This window comes from Cololabis saira, chromosome 18, assembly GCF_033807715.1.
Source record: "Cololabis saira isolate AMF1-May2022 chromosome 18, fColSai1.1, whole genome shotgun sequence".
Lineage (NCBI taxonomy): Eukaryota > Metazoa > Chordata > Actinopteri > Beloniformes > Belonidae > Cololabis > Cololabis saira.
This window is the reverse complement of record NC_084604.1, coordinates 36,307,064-36,331,027: the sequence shown is the minus strand read 5'-3', so window position 1 is coordinate 36,331,027 and position 23,964 is coordinate 36,307,064. Positions and strand designations below refer to the sequence as shown.

The 23,964-nt window shown below is 43.1% G+C and overlaps 1 protein-coding gene across 2 annotated transcripts; it reads right to left on the bottom strand.

Moving 5' to 3' along the window:
* Window positions 1–13,212: 13,212 nt before the first annotated feature.
* On the bottom strand, window positions 13,213–23,448 carry LOC133464688 (uncharacterized). 2 transcript variants are annotated; one of them, XM_061746813.1, is made up of 8 exons: window positions 23,152–23,448; window positions 21,096–21,410; window positions 20,635–20,946; window positions 20,333–20,470; window positions 19,886–19,911; window positions 19,671–19,742; window positions 14,146–14,214; window positions 13,213–13,604 (listed from the first exon to the last, which is right to left on the bottom strand). In XM_061746813.1, exons 1-8 carry the CDS (start codon window positions 23,198–23,200, stop codon window positions 13,542–13,544), a joined length of 1,044 nt encoding a protein of 347 aa, XP_061602797.1. In that variant the 5' UTR covers window positions 23,201–23,448; the 3' UTR covers window positions 13,213–13,541. The 2 variants fall into 2 exon arrangements, with proteins under 2 accessions (XP_061602797.1, XP_061602798.1); XM_061746814.1 differs by having other exon boundaries at window positions 20,635–20,928.
* Window positions 23,449–23,964: the final 516 nt, after the last annotated feature.

Below are 23,964 nucleotides of genomic sequence, written 5' to 3'. Positions count from 1 at the left end.
ATCCTGGTGGGAAAGCAGATCTTGCAGCAGATGTGTTGTGACAAGCTCAGTTGGGATACACCTTACCTGATGACCTTCGACCCCTGTGGGAATTTTGGCTCCAAGACTTAAAAAACCTGGCTGGTGTGAAGATTCAGAGATGTCATGCTCCACCAAGCTTCAAGGTCCAACACTATGAGCTCCATCATTTCTCCGATGCCAGTGTGTCAGGCTATGGAGAGTGCTCATATCTAAGAGCAGCCGGTGAATCAGGTGAAGTTAACTGTTTCTTAGTCATGGGAAAGTCAAGAGTTGCACCTACTAAGGTCACAACCATATCAAGACTAGAGCTTTCAGCAGCAGTGGTAGCTGTCCGCACCAGTGACATGCTCAAGAAAGAGCTTGAAGTAGGCTGCTTACAAGAAATCTTCTGGACTGATTCAAAGGTTGCACTTGGATACATCAGTAAGGAAGCCAGAAGATTTTGTGTTCGTAGCAAATCGCGTGGGACGCATCAAGCGAAGCACAGAGTCAGCGCAATGGAGGTATGTGACTTCCGAAGAGAACCCGGACGATCACGCCTCAACAGGTCTCACAGCAGAGCAACTTGTAGCCTGTAACTGGTTCACAGGTCCAGTCTTTCTTTGGCAGAAAGAGCTACCAATTGGAGATGTCAAGGTGGGAGAGATCCCAAGTAGTGATCCAGAGCTCAAGATGGCCCGGGTTCATGACACCCAGGCAAAGGAGGTGAGGTCACTGTTGGATCGCCTGCACAAGTTCTCCGACTGGTCAAGAATGGTGAAAGATATTGCCAGGCTCAAGTGCCGTGCAAAGGAAATCAAAGGCCTTAACCCAAAGTCCTGTGAAGCCACCAGTTTAGAGGAAAGGAGAGAAGCAGAGTTGACCATAATGAAGATGGTTCAAGAAACAAACCTCTCTCAAGAGATTAGGTGCCTCCAGTGTCCAGAAATGCGACTTAAGTCCAACACGTTAGACAAGTTAAGTCCTTTCCTGGATGATCAAGGAATTATCAGAGTGGGAGGACGCTTAACTCATGCTGCCCTACATCCACATGTGAAGCATCCAGCCGTCCTCCCAAGAGACAGTCACGTGTTGGCATTACTGGTCAAACACATTCATGAGAGGGTGCACCATCAAGGCCGGGGAATGACCATAAATGAGCTCCACTCCAATGGCATACGGATCCTTGGATGCAGCAAGTAGTATCATCCCATATCTACAAGTGCACTAAGTGCAGGACGTTCAGAAGAAGCACAGAACAACAAAGGATGGCAGACCTCCCAGAAGATCGTATGGCAGCTACTCCTTCATTCACTTACTGCGGGATGGACTGCTTTGGACCATTCTACATCAAGGAAGGAAGGAAGGAGCTAAAGCGTTATGGACTATTACTTACCTGTATGTGTTCCAGAACAATACACATCGAAATGCTCGATGACTTGACCACAGATGGGTTCATCAACGCCCTGCGTTCCTTCATCGCCATACGTGGAATGGTACGGTAGATAAGATGTGATCAAGGGAACTTCATCGGTGCAAGGCGTGAGCTTGTTGAAGCATTGAGAGAGATGGATCAAGAGGAACTCAAGGAACTGGGATGTGAGTTCACACACACCAGCTTCAAGTCATATGGGTGGCGTCTGGGAAAGACAAATTCGCACCATCAGAAGTGTCTTGACGTCCATTCTAGAACAGTTAGCTAAACAACTTGATTGCTCTTTTCTACGAACGTTTCTATATGAAGTCATGGCGGTCGTGAATAGCAGACCTCTGACCACTGATAATCTGAGCGATGCATCCAGTCCAGAGCCCCTGACACACAACCACATTCTGACCATGAAGTCTGCTCTCATATCCCATCCTCCTGGGAAGTTCGTCAAGGAAGATCTTTCCCTTCGCAAGAGATGGCGTCGAGTTCAACTCCTAGCCAACAACTTCAGGTCACGATGGAAGAAGGAATACCTCTTAAATCTTCAGCACAGACAGAAATGGATCAAAGACCGTAGATATGCAAAGGTCAATGACATTGCTCTGCTGAAAGATGATGCAACACCATGGAACCAGTGGAAGCTGGCAAAGATTATCGAAGTTTACCCCGGGAGAGACGAAAGAATGAGAAGACTCAAGTTGCTAATCGGCGACTCAACCCTAGATGAAATGGGAAGGCGCACCTCCAAACTGATTCACCTGGAGAGACCCATTCAGAAAACAGTCACACTGTTGAAAGCAGACTGAAGACTCCATCTTATACTCACTCTCTCTCAGTCCATTAGTTGGCCCATATTTAGACAGTATTTGGATTCATGTTTCTATGCAGTATGTATGTCTTTCTAAGTTCTAAGAAATCACTTGTGATTTGGTGGGATTGTAACTGCCGTATTGTCAGTTAGTTTAGATTTATTTATCCTCCCATTTTTTGGTTCCTACCTGTAATGCAGTATTCCAAGAGGCGGAACTAATTACTGCAAACCGAGTTTCCGTACAACACAATAAATTGACGGACCCTGCAAAAACTGCGCGATCAAAGCAAACAATAGATGAGCTCTCTAAAAAGTTTACAGATAAAAGAAATGAAGACTTAAAGAAGGAAAAATGATAAAAAATACACAAGAAGCAAGCAAGATTTAGCCCTCTTTAGTAGTAGGCAGCCTACGAGGTATGTTTGGTTCTATTTCTGTATAGGTGTATTTTATTTTGCTATGATATACACTTCCTGTTCTACAGCTGTGAGGACATACATATGTGCATTTTTTTGTTAATTGTATCTTTATTTATTTATTTTTCTCTTTCAACCCAGTTCTCACGGGTTGGTCTGATACAGAATTAAACCCTGTTCTTAACCATGACCTCAGGCCTCGTGTCTTCTTCTTGGGGGAGCTACAGTAAAGGTTTCTCTCATCTTTTCTGCACGTGTAAATAAACGTCAGGTGTTTGTGGTCCAGTTCCTCTGAGAGGATCCATCATGTTGAGGAGGATCCCAAACAGACCAGACGTTCATGTTGCTGACAAATCCACACAAGCTTTTTACATTGTTTCACTCAGACTTCATGAGGAGGATTCAAACTGACAGTCTGGATGTTATTATTTTAAAACACTCACCTATTAAAACACTCAGGTACACATATGTGTCATAGTAAGCATCATTTCCAACCCTACAGGTGTAACGACCAGCATCTTCAGCAGTGATGTTGTTGATGATCAGAGAGCAGTTTCTGCTCAAACTCATCCTGTCAGCTCCAGGTGACGTCTTCACAATATTTCCATCAATAATCTCATATAGTGTGTTTGTATTTTGAATGTTGTTGTAAATCCAGTGAGCATGAGAACATGGGTTGGATGATGAATCGCATTCTCTTGGTAAAACGACGTCATCTCCAGCTCTGTGATGGAGAACGATTTGTCCATCACTGATTCCTGCTGCAGAGAAAAACACTCTGAGAAAAGTTTTACACTTCACACATCAACCTGATCCAAGAAACATATTTAACCAACATATTTAGGTTTGTTAGCACAAAGGCAACATTCAATAACCTCACACATCCTCCACCATTTTCACTTGAAATCAACTGCTCCCAAAATACAATCAAATCTGAGCTCAAACGTGTGAATGATCAGAGCTGCACACCAGCAGGTACCCGAGGCCCAGAATTGAGAAATACTGTTTTAAGTTAAAAGAAAGTTGTTTTGAGGTTGAAGTTAATACAAAATTAACATGACCCACTCACTTTTAACTGAATAATATATTTGGTTTCATGGAAACATAAAAAGAGGAAGCAAACTTTCCTCTTCTGCTTCAACTTTGAATCATTTTCTCAGAAACAGAAGAATAAAATAACTTTTGGTGAGTCAAATGAGTCAAATTAAAAAAAAAAATAATTTAGAACTACTCTGTGTTTTATAAATATGTAAAGTCGTTTCTTCTGACTTCTTTACTTTGTCACACTTTTATGTAAAAAAGATAATCTTAGCTGAAATTATCTATTTGATTTTATGAAACAGCCTGTTTTTGCAGAGACATGTAGAAGAATCACCAGCTTCTGTTTTTGTTAACGGACTGAAATCAATGACATGAGGGTGTTATTATTATTATTTGATATTTACTGTTTAATTATGTACTGTTTACTGAAGCGTACTCTTAAATTAGATACTTGTGATTTTTGAAAAACGTGCAAAGTTACACTAGTGATGGATAAGCCCTGAATGCAGGCATTGTGACGTAGAATTGTCAAATTGGTTTAATTCACCGTGTGAATTGTTACAGATTACTTTTGTAATACTGTATTTGACCCGGTCTTTGTACGTTTTGACCGTATAGAAATGTAATTCTTGCCATTTTAAGAATGAGATGTACCTGCTGGATCTACTGCCCTTACATTTTAACAACTTGTACTTCTTGTAGGTTATTTTAAATCACATAAAGCCCAAAAACATGTGAAATAAAGTTGATCTTTACCTTCAAAGTGAAGCAGTAAAGTGATGAAGAGCTGCAGGCGTGGTGTCATTCTGTCTCTGCCGGAGGAAATGATGCTTCTCTCTGCTTCTCATCTCTATATGAACATGTTAGTTCCTGTTTCTGGTTAACTTAGTGGCTAAAATCATCTTCACACCAACATCCACCGTCTTCACACTGCAGTGAATCCTCTGAACACACAACCAGGAAGAGTTCAAGTTCAACGTTTAGGCGGACGGACGGATTATCTAAAGACCTAAACATCTGAAACTGAATCTTTTCTCTCCCATCAAATCCAGTCGTTCTGTCTCTGGTCAATGATATAAATACTTTTTCTCTGCTGCAGGTCTGTATGTGATGATGTAACTTCCTGTTTCTGGGCAACTTGATGACTAAAACTATCTAAAGAAACACTTCAAACCCTGACGTTTGTGTGTTTGCTGAAAAGCGTGAGAACAAGGCCCCGTACACACGTAGCCGGGTATCTGCTAAACCGAAGATATTTTCCTACGTCATCCACATGAAAACGCAAATAAACGAATGTTTAAAAAAACTCTGGGCAAAGTGAAGATTTTTGAAAACTCCGTTTATGTAGATGCGTGTAGACAGAGAAAACCGGAGTTTTGCGTTTTCGAACGTCACATTATGCGCCAAAACAACAACAAATCTGCTCTGACATCTAACGTGCGACCTTTGTTCACTACAGAACTACAGATGATCCAGCATCTGTTCTCCAAGCTATTTATTAAATAAATGGTCTCTGCTCTTGACCACCGTTTACTGCGTTACACCGACACAGAGCCTACGCCGTAGAGTACGCGGCGACGCGCAGCCCTACGCCATACCCTACGGCGTACGGTGCGCGTCGCCGCGTACCCTACGGTGTAGGGCTGCGATTTAACGCGGCAGCTCCGTGGTGGAACACGGGGGGACTCAGGCTCGTTACCGAGAATGAGACGCGGCTCCCGGGGAAGCTGCGCCGCGGAGGCCCGGAGGCCGGAAGAACAGATGATCTACAGGTTTAGAATGCTTGTGAATTGGGTGGAAAACGCAGATCTTCGGTTATGTGTGGAAGGGTTTTTTTTTTTTAAAACGATGTAATGTGGATACAAATTATTTTATAAACGGAGGGGGGAAATATTCTGTTTTAAAAATACCCGGCTACGTGTGTACATAGCCCAAGTCAAAGTTAGAAAACAAGCATAAACTGTTTGAAAGTGAACATGCAAAGATATTTCTTTAGAATATTTTTTCAACCTGTTTATGTTACTGATGATGTATTTTCCTCTTTATAGGCGATAAAAACCTAAAACTGTCTATTCAACAACACTGACGCATCTGTGTGTTTTCCAGTGTTTTTCAAGAGCCGCTGTCAAGAGGAACTTTAGATCAGGGGTCACCAGTCCTGGTCCTCGGTGTCCACTGTCCTGCAGGTTTTAAATGTGTCCCTGCAATTTAAGAATTTCTGGAAACACTGGGTTGAATTAGGGCCATGCAGGAGAAAAAATATTTGAGATGGGAAGATTTTTTTTTATTGTGCACTTCGAGAAAAAAGTCAAAATGTCAAGATTAATGTTGAAATACAATGTCGAGAATAAAGTCAAAATTTCGTGGATAAAGTCAAAATTTCTTTATTTTCTCAACATTTCCACTTTTTTCTACATTTTTCTCTCGAAGTTGTACTTCAACGTTAATCTCGACATTTCGACTTTTTTCTCAACATTTCGACTTTTTTCGACATTTTTATTTTTCTCCTGCATGGCCCTAATACTCTTCCGTAAATTCGTGTCACCATTGAGAGCAGACTTTATTTAAATAGTAATCAATTTTAAAGATTCCCTTGGTTCTTGCTACAAAATTTTGCTTTTTCATTTATAGGAAAAAAAATAATAATTTAAAGATATGTAAAAAAAAAAGAGATTGAAACAGAACTAAGGTCTGAGAAAGTATGAAAGATGGATAAGGAACCATGTGTTTGTATGATCATTCAGTTATGCTAATGCCCACTGTCTGTTTGTCTATTCTCTCTCTGTTTCACTTATTTAACTTTTCAGAGGCATTAGGTTATGAAACAATGCTGGGACGGAGGGTGAGATGAGAGAAATTGTGATATTTCCCTGAATGTGAAAAGAAGAAAAATTTTGCCAATCAATATACAGAAGAAATTTAAAAAAAGAGATCAAAAGTATAACTTAAAGGGGACCTATTATGAAAAACATGTTTTTTCTTGCTTTAACATATATAAAGTGGTCTCCCCTCAGCTTGCCAACTCAGAGAAGGAGAAAAGCAACCAAATTCTGCAGTGTCTGTACAGCCGCCCGGAGGATTCTTCCAGTGTCATGTGACTTCTACGAGCCATTCAGATTTGCGCATTTTCGTTACGTAAGCAAAATGCAAACCACGCCTCGGTCTCCTCCGCTGCTGAAACCCGAGGCCGGTTTTAGGGGGGGGCAGGGGTGGGCTGTGCCCACCCAAACGTGCGTCCTGCCCACCCAATCAAAGTTATGGGGATCCTTTATTTTTTTACAATTTAATTTTTTTCATTTTTTTAAAATATCACGGAATATCTGTGCCGTTTCTGATTGGGTGGGCATTGCGCATCATTTTTAGACACAACAATGAACGCATACCGCAAACGTTGTGTCTCGGCGGAGGGACCCGGTGTTCAGAACAGCACACACTGAAGGCTGATTTATGGTTCCGCGTTACACCAACGCAGAATGGTGCGCGTCGCCGCGTACACTACGGCGTAGGCTACGGCGTAGGCTACGGCGTAGTCGTGGCTCCAGAGACTGCACGGCACAGCAGCACCGCCACCCGCACCGGCGCTCTCCGCCCTTGCCGGGATGGAGACGCCTCTCTCTATCCATGCCGTGCAGGCTCTGGAGCCACCAGGCTGCCGCGGGACCTTTTAAATCAACGCAGAGCTTACGCTGTAGGCTACGATTGATTGATAAAAAAAAAAAGCAAACAAAAAAAAAGCAAAAACTAAATAAATGCAGCCTGAGCAGGGCACAAGCCAGTGTCCTATTTGTGCCAGTGTTCTGCCATTTTTTGCTGCTTTGCCAAAAATGCTCCCTAATGGTTTTCTACCTTACAGAGCTACAATTTTTGTGCTTTGTTTTTTTTTATTTTACTCCCTAGCCCACTTCCTTGTCACTTGCCAGGCCGTTATTGTAAATAAGAATGTTCTTAATGACCTGCCTGGTTAAATAAAGGCCAATGACTGAATTAATATCAAATAAAGCCATAGAATTGTTTTTTTTTCTCTTTATCGTATAATGTTCACAAAGTGTAATGAAATTCATGTCATGGGTAGTGTATTTTGAAGGATCAAATACTCAACATCCCATATTATCCATTTTACATCGTGCAAGAAATGATTGGCGTGGCAATCAAACTTTGAAAATCGATTTTGCGCATGCGCAGAACCACAAAGTAGCATTTCTCGGCAGGTAGCAAGGATTGGCAGAACACCAGTCCCAAGCCCGGGTAAATGCAGAGGGAAGTGTCAGGAAGGGTTAGGGTTAGCATACTGTGGAGAAGATAGATGAACTGATAAGATGACAGCATAGTTTTCTATGCATTTCGGGGGTTTGACCACTCAAAATGTTTTTGCGTTGCGTTGCGGCACGGGCATCGCCCACCCTACATTTCAGTCTGCCCACCTTAGTGGGCCTCGCTAAATCCGGCCCTGCTGAAACCACACCCAGAACTAACTCTGCCGGTCAGAGCGTCCGCCATTGTTTGGAAGCAGGGAATCATGTGGCTGTTTGAACAGCGAGGGACAGTAAAAATTAGGTTTTGCATTGACATTTACCCTCATAAAAGGATCAGTTCCAACAGTACGGACCCGGCAACTGCACACGAGTCAGCGGTAAGTGACGTTTTTTTTTTATTTATTTATATTTGTCTACAAGTATGATCTTTGCATGGGCTAAGTATTTAGCTCAGCTCTGGAGCACCGGGGCCACTCACGGACCAGACCGGTGAGTGGCTCCGGTGGCTCCAGTGTTCCCTAACGGAGCCACTCACCCGTTAGGGAACACTGGAGCTCTATTAGTAATACATTTTTCTTCTGTTCATGGTTTCAGATCTTCCAAGCACCTGAAGCTGTTCAACGACACCTTCAGAAGACGCACAGTCCTTCCTTGAGCCAGCAATAGTGTATACATGTTATTTATATACAACTCATATTTTATTTTTTTAACAATAAAGTTGTCATTTGTGAACCTTCAGTGTTGTGATTTCTTTACAGTTAACATGATTCATTTGTCTTGTAACATAAGAAATTAAATGATGAGGAATCTGAGTAAATAACTGTGGTGTAACTGTTTAGAATTCAATTAAATCTTCCTGTGTGAATTAGTGCGAAGACGAGGTGACCCGGTGACCTAAAGGCTGATTTATGGTTCTGCGTTACACCAACGCAGAGCCTACGGCGTAGAGTACGCGTCGATTTAACGCAGAACCGTAATTCAGGCTTTATGGAATTAATTTTCAAATCTTCTCTTCTTAGGGCCTGATTTACTAAAGGTTTGCGTGCGTAAAAACGTGTGCAAACTTGACATCACCCGCAAACCAATGTGCAAGCTGATCTACTAACAGCGTGCAAAGAGGACTGCGCCTCTCAAATGAGCAAAATAGCAAACGCAATTCATTTAGTACTTTGGCCCTGATCTCATCAATATGGGGCGTACCTATGGAGCTAGAACAGTCTCATAATTCACAAATGCACAGGACAAGTTTTACAAATGCACGGACCGCTTTGCAAATACACACACCGTTTCACAAATGCACAGAACAATTCACACGTGCGTAGGACAAGATACACAAATGTATTTTTGATGCACACACAAATATAACCTGATTTACAAATGTTTTTTGTCTGTGAGCTGCGCTGGATTTGTGTGTGAGTTTTGAGACTCCCCTGACGTGACTCGATGCACAAATAGGTTTTTTTTAACACGGAAGGATCTGCAACCAATCAGATTAAAGGGGCGGATGTTTGAACTGCGTTAGCGCTGTTCACATAGAAAAGTGAGAGGAGATAAAAAATAAATAAACAGGATGGAGAGGAGATCACTGCTCTGCTTTTCTTGTGATCCCGGTAAATAAAACAGCGCGATCAGAGATGGTTTGTGGGACTGTTCAACCAGAGCCGTCGGGACTGGAGAGCTCTTAGTCCTGCCGATGCAGCAACTGATGATGAGAAACAGTGGAGATTTTTATATATTTGCTCTGTTTGGTTTCACGACGTATTACTGTCCCGCTGATTCAGCTCAGAACTAGACAGACAGCAGAGAGCTGCTGCGCTGCCTGATGGGGACGAGCTGCAGCGCCAGGTGGAGCAGCAGCTCATGTCAGGAGATTAATTTACTGAAATATCTGGAGTAAAGTCGGTATCAGTCGACTGATAACCGAAGAACCTCTGTATCCAGCTCAGATGTTTGATGATCGGTGGACTAAACCCCGACCAGCATCATCACGGCTGCATCTTCCCATGATGACTCTGCACCGGGAATGTGTTAATCTGCCACCGCTGTTCTGACACATGTTTGTCTCTGTGTGGTGGCAACGTCACATCATAAATGTGAGGATAACAGCTGCTTGTTTCTGACCTCCACGTCTGGTCACTTGTGGTCAGCTGGTGTCTGACCGGGACCAGCGCCACTCGGCCAGAGCCAGAACGAGACTGCAGCAATATTCAACCCCGTCAACAGGCTCGTTCTCCTGAAAGACACCTGTAGTTCAAATACAGAAAAATCTCTGCTGTTTCTCATCATCAGTTGCTGCATCGGCAGGACTAAAGTGTCCAGTCTCCCGACGGCTCTGGTTGAACGGCCCGACAAACCATCTCCGATTGCGCTGTTTTCTTTACCGAGATCTCAAGAAAATCAGAGCAGTGATCTCCTCTTCATCCTTTATTTATCTTTTATCTCCTGTTGCTGTCTTTACTCCACCAACTCCAAATATTAATTACTTTTCTATGTGAACAGCGCTAACGCAGTTCAAACAGCAGGTGTATCCGCCCCTTTAATCTGATTGGTTTAGAGTAAATCGTCCCCCACGTGGGGTGTGCTCTTATGATTGGCTGGAACAAATGAAGACATCTGATTGGTTGCAGATGCTTCCGTGTTAAAAAAAACCTATTTGTGCATCGAGTCACGTCAGGGGAGTCTCAAAACTCACACACAAATCCAGCGCAGCTCACAGACAAAAAAAAATTTGTAAATCAGGTTATATTTGTGTGTGCATCAAAAATACATTTGTGTATCTTGTCCTACGCACGTGTGAATTGTTCTGTGCATTTGTGAAACGGTGTGTGTATTTGCAAATCGTTCTGTGCATTTGTAAAACTTGTCCTGTGCATTTGTGAATTATGAGACTGTTCTAGCTCCATACGTACCCGCCAGAAATCGCTAAATACTGGGAAGGGAAAATGCAAATATGTCCATTTACCACGCGCAATGAGATTTACCAAGCCTGAAAGTTTTTGCGGGGATTGTGATTGCCTCTGTATTTAATACGTTCGAAAGGAAGGTGCTAATCTGCCCAGAATTACGCAGGGATGCTTGTTGGTGCCTGATTTGAGGACTGGGGTGGGGATGGCTCAACTTGTGGTGAGGATTCTCCACATGCAAAAGGAAAAATATTTTATTTGAATGTTAAATCGAGTATTATTCAGCAAAAGGTTGCCACGGGAGCCACATTCATTTTTTATTTGTGATAATAAATAAATCACGTGTTTTCATGGAGAAAAAAGTGTTTCTTATTGTGCACCTATATTGTTCTGCAGTTGTCATACCCCGGTGTTGTGCCGTATTCAGCACCCCTGCCGTGAAAAGCACCCCCTCGTCTAATTTCTCATTCAGTGTCACGTTCTGTTTAGCGTCCAGTTTGTGTTAATGATTCATGTTCAAATGCGCTCATGGATTCCACAATAGTCATACTTTCCCACAATCACAGTCACAGATAACAAAAATCGGGTAAATGGTTATTGATGTCATTAATTAATAGCCTGCTTACTGTGTTGTCTTCCATAATATTTGTAAATATATATAATATAAACTCCTAAGTATGTGTTTGTGTGAGTGTGTCTATATAAATATATTGAAGTGTCAGTGTGTTGTTTTTTTTCTTGGTTTACTTGAATTTACATTGAATATACGAGCGCCCCTCTGGGCTTGGAGGGCCACTTTCGTGGGGGCGGGTGCACCTGCCCGCGTCGGCGGCCGGGGCGGCTCTGTCTCTCCTGGCAGGCTGGCCCCCTGCCGGGTGGGGGTCGTTTGCCTGAAGGGTGAGGGCCTCCTGGCCACGTGTCCAGCCCGGACCGGGTGGCCGGGGATTGTCTGGGTCGCGGCCGCCGCGGGATCCCTGGCTGCTTCTTCCCGCGCCGTGGGGGCCCCGCCCGCGGGCCCCCTCGGCCGCCACCGGGGGGGGGGAGCTCGCAGGCGGTGGGTTGCCTTCCTCCTACTTCTCCCCTCTGTGGGGCTGCTGGTGGCCTGGGTTCCAGGTTCTTCCGTGTCGGCCTCTGGTCTCGCGGGTGGCGGGGTTGCCTCCCCCACTATAGATACACTTCAGGTGGAGCTTTGTTTGTTTTATTACACACACACACACACACACACACACACACACACACACACACACACACACACACACATACATATAGCCACTCAGTCACATACATACACACACACATAGCCACAAAGACATGTACACACACACGTACGCATACACATATACACACACACACACACACACACACACACGCATGATCATATACATACACGCATACACACACATAGACATACACACTGGCTTGTTCACCTGCATGCTGGCTCTGTAGTTTTTGGGGTTAGGTAGCGGTAGCGGTAGCAAAGCTCAGACTTTGGGTCGATTGCTGTTCGTGTTTTGGTCGGCTCCGTGCCGGTTTTGTGTTTTGTTTGTGGTTTTTTTGTTGCAGATTTCCAGTGCTTGAAGTGTGTCTCCGTGTGTTCCTGCTTCCTGGATTGGCAGTGGATGTCGTCACCCCCCCACCCCACCCCCCCCAAAAAAAAAAAAATTACTGGGTTTGTATGTGTATATTTATGTATGTGTACGCATATGTATGCGTATATATATGTATATATATTAAATATAGTAATAATGCACATATATATATACCTTTGGTTTCTACCGCCATGGTATCAATCATTAATATGTGTGCAGACAAGGTTTAAAAAAAAAAAAAAAAAAAAAAGAATATACGAGGGGGTGCGTTTCACGGCAGGGGTGCTGAATACGGCACAACAATTTGCCTCTTCCACTAATATCTCTAACGCCAACTCGTCAAATTTCATTTTGCGCTCGCAAACTGTAAGACACGCAACACCTCATTTAACTACTGCGGTTTGCACCTGTTATCAATTGCGCACGCAATCTTAGTTGATCACCCGCAAAACACACAACAACAGCACGCGCAAACTTTTTCAGTGCACACGCAATTTAGTACTCTTTATTTAGGATCTATCAATCAATGTCCTAGAATTCGAATTCTTTATTTGGGGACCTTTAACAGATATGAGATTAAAATGCGATTAATTAGATTAATTAATTATAAATCCTGTAATTAATTAGATACATTTTTTAATTGCCTGACTAGTTTAGAGTTTAGAGCACTAGTTTAGATACATGATGATCTGACTGAAACAAGGACATGGTCACATGACATCTAAAGGAAATCCAAATAAATATCAGAGTGAGACACTTGTTTAGTCGAGTTTATTGATACTGAAAAAATGAAGCTTGTAAAACAGACAAAACTGTTGATGAGACACTAAGACAAACTTAAGACTTGAATCAACCTAAGATACCATCAACAGTCCCAGATATAAAAGACCAGATCCTACCATCAGAGTACAAATGAAAGGTAGAGCAGAGAAAGAAGAAGACAAGTGATCAACAAGTGCTCCTGCTGAAAAACTACATCTAATACGACTGAACATGAGTCCAACCGTCCACCTCCTGTCAGCAGCTGGACAACCGGATGTTCTCCAGGTCTTTTATCCTCTATTTGGGTTTGGAGACGCAGCTGCAGAGACTGCTGGGATCACTGTTGGTTGGTTTTGATCCTCACAGCAGAATAAGTCACCACATCTTCTTCCTCCTTGACCTGAAGTGAACAAACCAGAAACGTCACATGATTCCTCAGAAATCCTGCTCATCAGCCACATTTACACCCACATGTGCTGGTTGAAATGTGGACATTTCAGTTTGAAACCATCTGTGCTAATAGGATGTTGAGTTCATCATAAAGATGTCGGATTTCACAACTTCAGATCCGTTTTTTGTTCATTAACGATAACATCATCACGTAGAAGTGTTTTCTGCAACACGTCTGCAGCTGGAAGTCACTTTTACTGTCTGAAGTATCAGTTTGTAGTTTAACTTCATCATTCGTTTATGAGGAAGCTGGTTGTGGAAGCAACGTTTCAACGATGCATCCACAGACTTCCTCTCAGCAGTCTCCACCTGAAGTTCTTCCGGAGACACCGAGTCAATCTGAAGCTGGCAGAGAAATACAATCTGTCCAGTAATTCCTGGCTCCACCCCCAAAATACAGGAACCACTGAAACTAGCTCCGCCCCCAAAATACACTTCAATAACCCCTGAAAGAGAAGCCTGAAATCACCTGTTCGTCTATATTTACTTACGTTTATCTTAGCAGAAGTCTTCCCAGAGTGATCGACAGCGGCGTAGGTCATGTTGTTCTCCGACTCATCCTGGAGGAAAACAGGAAATACTCAGAAAGTGGTTTCAAGATCTGTGTTGCTGTTTGAAACCACAAGTTTCATTTTCCATTCAAGATGAAAGTAAGTTGTTTTTAGCCACAAGAGACGAGAGGGAGATCAGATCATAGACGTTACAAGAGGCGCATTGGACAAGCTCTCTGTGACATCAACCACAGGTTTCTGAAGACTCTGATTCTTTGTACTATGCAGTGACACATTGCAAATGGAAGGAACAAACACACCTGAGATGCCTGCAGTTAGTTACAGTTAGTTCTTCTAGCTTGGTTAGCTGATCTTATGATGATCTATGAGGCTAATTAATATTATTTTATGGTCATTCTGATCACCCCTCCTTGAACCGCCACTTTATTGTGGTGGAGGGGTTTGTGTTTCGCGAATGATCCTAGGAGCTGTGTTGTCGGGGGCGTTACCTTGGCAAACAGGTCCTCGATAACGGGCCAAACTAAGAGCGTTTCACAATTCAAACATGGACAAAAGAAAGCCTGGGGTTGGGGCTCGAAGGCGAGCGCCTGGTGGCCGGGTCTTTGCCCGTGGGACCCGGCTGGACTCAGCCTGAAACGGCCACGTGGGTTCATATCCTCCGCAGGAAGGACCATGACAGGCTAGTGCAATGTGGTCTGGCTAGCAGTCGTGGCGGGGCCTCAATGACCCAATCTCTGGACCAAAACCCTCTCAGTAGGGACATGGAAAGTCACCTCACTGGGGGGGAAGGAGCCGGAGCTTGTGCGTGAGGTTGAGAGATACCGGCTAGAGATAGTCGGGCTCACCTCCACACATAGCTTGGGCTCTGGAACCCAGCTCCTTGAAGGGGGCTGGACCCTCCACTACTCTGGAGTTGCCCAGGGTGAGAGGCGGCGGGCTGGTGTGGGCTTGGTTATAGCCCCCCAGCTCAGCCGCCATGTGTTGGAGTTCACCCCGGTGAACGAGAGGGTCGCTTCCCTGCGCCTCCGGGTCGGGGAAAGGTCTCTCACTGTTGTTTGTGCCTACGGCCGAACAGCAGTGCGGAGTACCCGGCCTTCTTGGAGTCCCTGGGAGGGGTACTTGATGGTGCTCCAACTGGGGACTCCATTGTTCTACTGGGGGACTTCAACGCTCACGTGGGCAATGACAGTGATACCTGGAGAGGCGTGATTGGGAGGAACGGCCTCCCCTATCTACAGAGCGGTGCTCTGTTATTGGACATGTTTGTCCATAACAAACATGTTCGAGCATCAGTGCACGTGGCACCAGGACACCCTCAGCCGGAGGCCAATGATCGACTTTGTTGTCATTTCATCTGATCTTCGGCCGCATGTCTTGGACACTCGGGTGAAGAGAAGGGCTGAGCTGTCAACTGATCACCACCTGGTGGTGAGTTGGATGCGCTGGCGGGAGGAGAAAGTTGGTCAGTCTACGCTCCCACCCTCACATATGGTCATGAACTCTAGGTAATGCCGAAAGGATAAGATCACAGATACAAGCGGCCGAGATGAGTTTCCTCCGCAGGGTGGCTGGACGCTCCCTTAGAGATGAGAAGCTCAGTCACCCGGGAGGAGCTCAGAGTCGCTGCTCCTTCACATGGAGAGGATCAGCTGAGGTGGCTTGGGCATCTGTACCGGATCCTCCAGGACGCCTCCCTAGGGAGGTGTTTCAAGCATGTCCCTCCGGGAGGAGACCCCGGGGAAGACCCAGGACACGCTGGAGAGACTATGTCTCTCGGCTGGCCTGGGAACGTCTCGGACTCCCCTCGGCAGAGCTGGAGGAAGTGTCTGGGGTGAAGGACGTCTGGGATGGATGGATGGATGGATGGATGGATGGATGGATGGATGGATCAAATCTGTCCAAACATCCTCCTTATTCAATTCAATTCAATTCAATTTTATTTATATAGCGTCTAATACAACAGATGTTGTCTCTAGACGCTTTCCAGAGATCCAGAACATGAACATAAACATAAACATGAACATAAACCCCTGAGCAATTATTACATAAACAATGGCAGGTAAAAACTCCCATAGTGGGAGAAAAGCCTTAAGCCAAACAGTGGCAAGAAAAACTCCCCTTTAGGAGGGAAGAAACCTTGAGCAGGACCTGGATCATAAGGGGGGACCCTCCTGCCGAAGGCCAGACTGGGGGGGTTGGGGACGTCAGCAGCACACAGCAGGCAGGTGGAAGCAGCAGCGGGATGACCAGAGGGGGGGGGGGGCGTCAGCAGCACACAGCAGTCATGTGGAAGCAGCAGCGGGATGACCAGAGGAGGGGGGGCGCAGGCCGGCGGAAGCAGCAACAGCAGACATCCACGTAGGCAGGTGGAAGCAGCAATGGGATGACCGGGGATGGGGGGGGGGCCGGGAACACAGGCCAGAACGCAGCTCCCGAGGCTCCGGCCTGCAAACATGCACAAAAGAGAAAAAAAGGGGGGCCGGCACAAGAGACTACAGGAACGATGGACAAAAATGATAGCTATGAGATATTTATAATAAATAAAAATGGTAATGGAGAAGGGAGGCAGGGAAAAGGAGAGGAGAAGAAGGGTGAGAGGCACCGCCCAGCGGACCATGTCGGTGCCCCACTGCAGCATAGGCCTATAGCAGCATATCTACCGCGAAGCTATATTTGAGACTAACTATTATAGTCTTGTTTTATAGCTGCAACTATGACTACTGACTCTAACACACTAGAGTTTACACTACCTAGAGATTTACCAACACCAGCTAGAGGTTTATTAAACACTAACTATAGGCTTTATTAAACAGAAAGGTTTTAAGTTTAGTTTTAAAGGTGGAGGTGGTGTCAGCCTCCTTAACCCAGATTGGAAGTTGGTTCCAAAGTAATGGTGCCTGATAGCAGAACGCCCGCCCTCCAAATCTACATTTAGATACTCTAGGAACTACGAGTAAACCTGCACCCTGGGAGCAGAGAGCTCTGCCAGGAACATAAGGCACTATCAAATCTTGTAAATACTGCGGAGCTAAGCCGTTTTGGGCTTTACTGTATATGCAAGTAATAAAATTTTAAATTGGATTCTGAATTTTACAAGTAGCCAATGGAGCGACGCTAACACTGGAGAGACGTGGTCTCTCCCGCTGATTCCTGTCAGTACTCGTGCTGCTGCATTCTGGATCAGCTGGAGCCTATTCAGCAAATTACTTGGACATCCTGCTAACAACACATTATAGTAATCTAGTCTAGAAGATACAAACGCATGAACTAGTTTTTCTGCATCACTCTGCGATAGGATTTTCCTAATTTTTGCAATATTACGGATATGGAAAAACGCTATTTTACAAACCTGATTAACATATGGTTTAAACGACAAATCCTGATCGAAAACAACACCAAGGTTTCTCACAGTTGCACTGGAAGCCATCGCAACACAATCTAGTCCCTTCCTAAGATGCTCTGGACCAAGAATGATAACCTCTGTTTTATCTGAATTTAGAAGCAAGAAATTTCTGGACATCCAGTCCTTGATGTCCCTAAGACATGCCTGACGTTTAACCAACGGTTCTGTCTCATCTGGCTTCATAGACAAATAGAGCTGCGTATCATCAGCATAGCAATGAAAGTGTATGCCGTGATTCTGGATTATACTTCCCAATGGCTGCATGTATAAACTGAACAAGATTGGCCCTAGCACTGAACCCTGCGGAACACCATAACAGACCCTTGACTGTTCTGAAGAAACCTCATGTACATGAACAAACTGGAACCTGTCAGATAGATATGATTTAAACTAACGTAAAGCTGTCCCTTTATTCCCAACAACATGCTCTAACCTGTGCAGTAAAATGCCATGATCAACAGTGTCAAAAGCAGCACTGAGGTCCAGTAGAACCAGTATGGACACTAATCCCTTATCTGAGGCCATAAGAAGGTCATTCGTGACTCAAACCAGTGCTGTCTCTGTGCTATGATGCATTCTGAACCCTGACTGAAAGACTTCAAACAGATAATTTCTATACAAATAGTCACATAACTGGCTTGAAACTGCCTTTTCCAGAATTTTAGATACAAATGGAAGGTTGGAAATTGGCCTATAATTAGCTAAGCTGTGTGGGTCAAGAGAAGGTTTTTTAAGTAAAGGTTTGATAACTGCCACTTTGAAAGCCTGTGGTACATATCCTAAGCTTAGGGATAGGTTGATTTGGTCCAGTATTGTCGCACCAATAAGAGAAAAAATATGTTTGAATATTCGAGTCGGGATGGGGTCTAACATACATGTGGTTGACTTAGCTCTATTAACGAGTGAGGTCAGCTCAGGGAGGTCTATAGGATCAAAACAGTCTAGAGTCAAGTCAGAGCCTAGGGAAGTCGCTAAAGCTGAAGAAACGTCCACAACCGGCTGGTTGATTTTTTCTCTAATTCTCGTGATTTTACTGTTAAAGAAGCTCATAAAGTCCTCACTACTGAGAGCTGCAGGGATGCACGGCTCAACAGAGCTGTGACTCTTTGTCAGCCTGGCTACAGTGCTGAACAGAAAATGTGGGTTACTTTTGTTGTCCTCTATCAACGTTGAATAATAAGCTGTTCTGGCTTTGCGAATGGCTTTTTTATATTAGAATATCTTTCCATTCACGATAGGAGTCTACAGACTTACAAGAGTGCCACTTCCTTTCCATTTTACGCATGTTTTGTTTCAACATGCGAATATCTGAATTATACCAGGGAGTTAAGCTCCTATGGTTGGAAACCCTCCTTTTCAAAGGAGCAACTTCATCTAAAGCTGAGTGCAACAAATCAGCAGTGTTACTAACAAGAAAATCAACATCAACATCAGAGGTAGAACCCAGGTCACTGGCCTCTATTGCTTCAGTAGAGGCTTCACTATTTTCCACTGTCGCAAGATGAGCAATGGCCTCCTTAAATTTAGCAATAGCTTCATCAGACAAACATCTGCTAAAATAATACCTCCTGCCCTGCACTTCAACATCGACAAACATTAAATTCAAACGTTATTAAATAATGGTCGGATAAAAGGGAGTTTACAGGTGACACCAACAGATCATCAGTTTAAACACCGTAGGTGAGAACGAGATCGAGAGCATGATCAAAACGCTTATTGGCGTCTCCACCAAATCAACACCAGGAACAAGTGTTGGCAGAGAACTGAAAGTAGGTCTAGCAGACCTCCACTGGGGTCTGCAGTCACTCGGTCTGACACTACCGGTGTTAGACCTGTTGTGGTCGGACAAGTCTACCAACATTCTCGTCTGGCAGCAGACTTCAGCTTTGGAGGATCCAGAAATAACCTGCTGGAGCTCCCGACTCCTTCAGTTGATCCAAACTGGAGGAGCAGCAGAGCTGCTGGTGAACATTTACAACCAGAGCTCTCATCTCAAATATGGTTTTTAAGATCAGAGATGACCACTGCGATGATCAGTTAGGACAAGGATGGGCATCTCCAGTCTTCAAGGGTCACTGTCCTGCAAGTTTTACAGTCTTACCTTTATTTTAGTGGAAGTATTTGGATCAAAACCACCAACAGCAGCATAGGTAACATTGATCTCTGGATCATCCTGGAAACAAACACAAATGCAGAAATGTCTCTTAAACTCTGTTACACGAACATTTGTTCCAGAGAAGAATCAACCTCTGAACATCAACGTTGATGAAGTTCCATGTTTGACCACAGGGGAATAAAAAGCGCTCTGATACTCACATTGTGGTGCATCAGCTGTTGAACATCTGAAACAAAGGTCACATTTCAAGAGTTAGTCAACAACATCACCACATGGCCATCAAGTTACTTAGTAGATACATTTTCTACTAATAAACTTCTGCTCTGCATTAAAGTTAGTATCAAGGCGTCTCAACAAAAAAACACTCCAGCAAGATTTTATATAATCATTCAGATTCAACTTGAGCATTTTTGAATTGTCTTCTTCTTCAAAAGGAGAATAAATGTAGTTTTCTTCACATATATATACCCCAGGAACAAATCTCTGTAGGATCAAGACCTCAGAGTTGTGTTTCATCTCAACAGAGGATTTGACCTCTGCAGTTATTGGAGGTTCCTGGAGTTTCCAGAAGTGGAATCTGAGACAGAGACTTCAGTCATCAGCTGGTTCAGTTCTGCACATGTGCTGTTTTCTGATGACTTTCATACTTGTTTCATTCTGCTGATCTTCTGTTTCTTTGGTTTTCCTCCTGCAAACGATGAGAAGAGCAACAACAACAGCCAGAACCACCATCACCCCCCCGACTGCTGGTCCGATGATCACGCTGGTGTCGATCAGAGAGGAATCTGGAATCAAAGGATTCAACTAAATGATTGCAAAGGAAATATGAACAATTGTCTGAATTAATTATACATGTATGAGGTTAATTGTGATTATAACAAACATTTTAGATGATGTTTTGCTCTTCTCTCCTTTATTTCCTTGTCTTCATGATTTCAGGGTGTCTTACCTGTAAAGTCCAGCGTGTATTCAGCATCTATCTTCACTCTGTCTCCTTCAACAACCTGGCAGGTGAATCTTCTCTTGGAGCCTCTCTGATGTTTCACCATCAGATCAGAAACACAGTTCTTCTGTCCTCCAGACACAAACCCATCACCTTCACCAAGCAGCACAGTTCCTGTCTCATCCACCCAGATGATGCTGTTCTGCTCACAGGAACCCAAATCACTGTGTCTCATCAGAGAACAGTGTAATGTCACATATCCATCGCTTCCTGTATACACATCTGGTGGATATAGAGAGACTAGAAGAGGACAAATAACTTCTTACAGGATAATAAAAATGTCCATCAAGCTTATTAAATGTATTAAAATGTGAGAATGTCTTTAATTTACAGTCTTGGTTTAACTGATTGTTTCATGAGGAGGATTCAAACTGACAGTCTGGATGTTATTAAGTCAAGACACTCACCTGTTAAAACACTCAGATACACAGATGTGTCATAGTGAGCATCATCTCCAACCCTACAGGTGTAAAGACCAGCATCTTCAGCAGTGATGTTGTTGATGATCAGAGAGCAGTCACTGCTCAAACTCATCCTGTCAGCTCGAGGTGACTTCTTCTCAATAAGTCCATTATTAATCTCATTTTGTGTGTTTGGATTTTGAATGTTGTTGGAAATCCAGTGAACATGAGAACATGGGTCGAATGCTGAATCGCATTCTCTTGGTAAAACGACGTCATCTCCAGCTCTGTGATGGAGAACGATTCCATCACTGATTCCTGCTGCAGAGAAAAACACAGAGAAATTTTTTACACGTCGCTCGATGCAGAGAAGGCTTTCGACCAGGTTGGATGGCCTTATCTGTTTGAAAATTTAAAAATATTTCATTTGGGGGTGCCCCCTATCTCCCCTGATCTTTGCTTTAGCAATCAAACCCCTGGCTGGGAGTATCCGCTCAGACCCGTTAATTCATGGTTATAACACACAAAAATCTATAAATAAAATCTCATTATATGCGGATGATATTTTGTTATTTATCTCTCAACCACAAGTCACGATTCCGCAGATACTCGATAAAATCAATTCATTTGGGACTTGATGCCCATACATGTACAAAATAATGCTTGGTTACAGAACCTCCCTTTCGGCATATCTCCAGAGAAATTTACATATTTAGGAATTCAAATCACAAGGTGCCACTCCTCTCTATTTAAGGAAAACTTCCTACCATTGTTGTCTATATTACAGTCGAATATACTGTTTTGGAAGACCTTTCCGATATTATTGCTGGGCAGAGTCAATGCTATTAAAATGACTTTTTTGGCACAGGTATTATATTTATTTCAGAATATTCCAGTGTTTCTGACCAAATCCTTCTTTAAAAAAATAGACTCGATTGTACTCCCTTTCCTGTGGGAATACAAAACGCGAATGCAAATCTAAGATGGAGGGGGGCTTGCCACTTCCAAACATTTTGTCATATTATTGGGCTTCACAAATCAGAATTATGGCATATTGGCTGGATGACACAGTAATTCCACCAAAATGGCTTGAATTGGAGCAGGAAGCATGCCAGCCTTATTCTATAGGTACCATCCTTTTGGCACCTTACACTATTGAAAAATCTTTATACAATTTCAATGAGATGAGCCACAGTACAGTGCACATTTGGAAACAAATTAAGTTACACTTTAAGTTAAAACCCATAATGTATGCACTACCAGTGACTAGGAACCCTACCCTTCCACCAGCCAATCTGGATAATACTTTTAGTCTCTGAAAGGCAGGCATCCATACAATAGGAGACTTATACATTAAAGGCATATTTGCTTCTTTTGCACAGGGCTGTTTATGAATTTTTACCTTTATTTTTTATTATTTTTATTTACTCATTTATTTATCTATTGTTATTCTTAGCTATCTTTTATTTCTTTGTATTTTGCATTCCATATTTTGTATTAGTTTCTTCAGTTATTATGTTCTAAGAAAACAAAAAAGTGCACTATGACCTGTACTCTATGCGCACTGATGTGTGTATACTGTAAAATTGCAACGGTATTTTAATGTGCTCTAATAAAACACATTTGAAAACTAGAAAATAGAAACACTTCACACATCAACCTGACCCAAGAAACATATTTGACCTACACATTTAAGTTTGTCAGCACAGAATCAACATTCAATAACCTCACACATCCTCCATCATTTTCTTTACCGTTTTCGCTGACCTTCTCTCTCATAAGTCAATCACAGGAAGGACTCAACCTTTTTGTTTGCTATTGAATTCAAAGTTGGTTTTTCCAACAGGACATAAAATTTATCTTCAGCCGTAAATCGTGGGCTTTTAAATGTTTTCATTAGTTTGAATCTCCATCTTTACATAACTGACATGTTCCTGTTTCAAACCACTGAAAACCTTTATATTTAAGTGAAACAGCTGGTGTCCCTAAGGTGATGTTTAGAGTATATTTAACTTTTAAATCAATTGAACCCAATAACATATAATATAAAGTTGATATTTACCTTCAAAGTGAAGCATAAAAATGGTGAAGAGCTGCAGTCGTAGTGTCATTCTGTCTCTGCTGAATGAAATGATGCTTTTCTCTCCTTCTCATCTGAATATGAACATGTCAGTTCCTGTTTCTGGTTAACTTGCTGGCTAAAATCATCTTCACACCAACTCCCAATGTCCTCACACTGCTGCGAATCCTCTGAACACACAACCAGGAAGAGTTCAAGTTCAAAGAAACAAGCTTCAATTAAGTCATAATAAAAGTAAAGACCGAATGTCCTTTGACTCGTTCCCTGTGTGACTTCGTCCAGCTCCAAAGGTGGTTTGGTTTGTTCTGAATTATGTCTTTGGTCTCATAAAATAAAAAAAAGGAAGTTTCTTCTCTTTTTTTAAGTTCTTCTGTAACATCCGTCCTCTAGTCAAATCAAGAGGAACTTATTTGGTAAAGTATGAACCAGCGGACTTGAAGCTTTGAACGAGCTCGTGCTGCTGAACTTCTCTGTGTGGGAAATTCAAAGATTCACTTCCACAAACGTTTTAGCTCCTGTTGCCAGTTAGGGGCAGTCTCAGGAATATAGTTTGGGTTTTTAAGCTATTCTTGATCTCCTTGATCTTTTCCTTGATTAAAGTAAAGATGTCATAGTGGACAAACTTCTGCTTTGTGGTGAAGAGTTCAGGGTCACCGTGCTGCCTGGTTTAAAAGGAGAAGCAGCATTTTCTTAGGTTTTCTTTCAGACAACAAATCCTCTTATGAAGGTACAAATCTGCTCCTTCTGAATAAGTATTGTAGTTGTATCTAATTCACCCAATATTCACCTGTTTTT

What these genes read in the sequence shown, in the direction of transcription:
- LOC133464688 (XM_061746813.1), bottom strand. Translation starts at nt 23,200, where the DNA reads ATGACACTACGACTGCAGCTCTTCACCATTTTTATGCTTCACTTTGAA. An exon ending in GTATCTGAGTGTTTTAACAG is followed by an intron (nt 20,947 to 21,095) that starts GTGAGTGTCTTG and finishes TCCTGTAAGAAG; the next exon opens with TTATTTGTCCTCTTCTAGTC. An exon ending in AGACTTCTGCTAAGATAAAC is followed by an intron (nt 13,605 to 14,145) that starts GTAAGTAAATAT and finishes TGTTCACTTCAG; the next exon opens with GTCAAGGAGGAAGAAGATGT.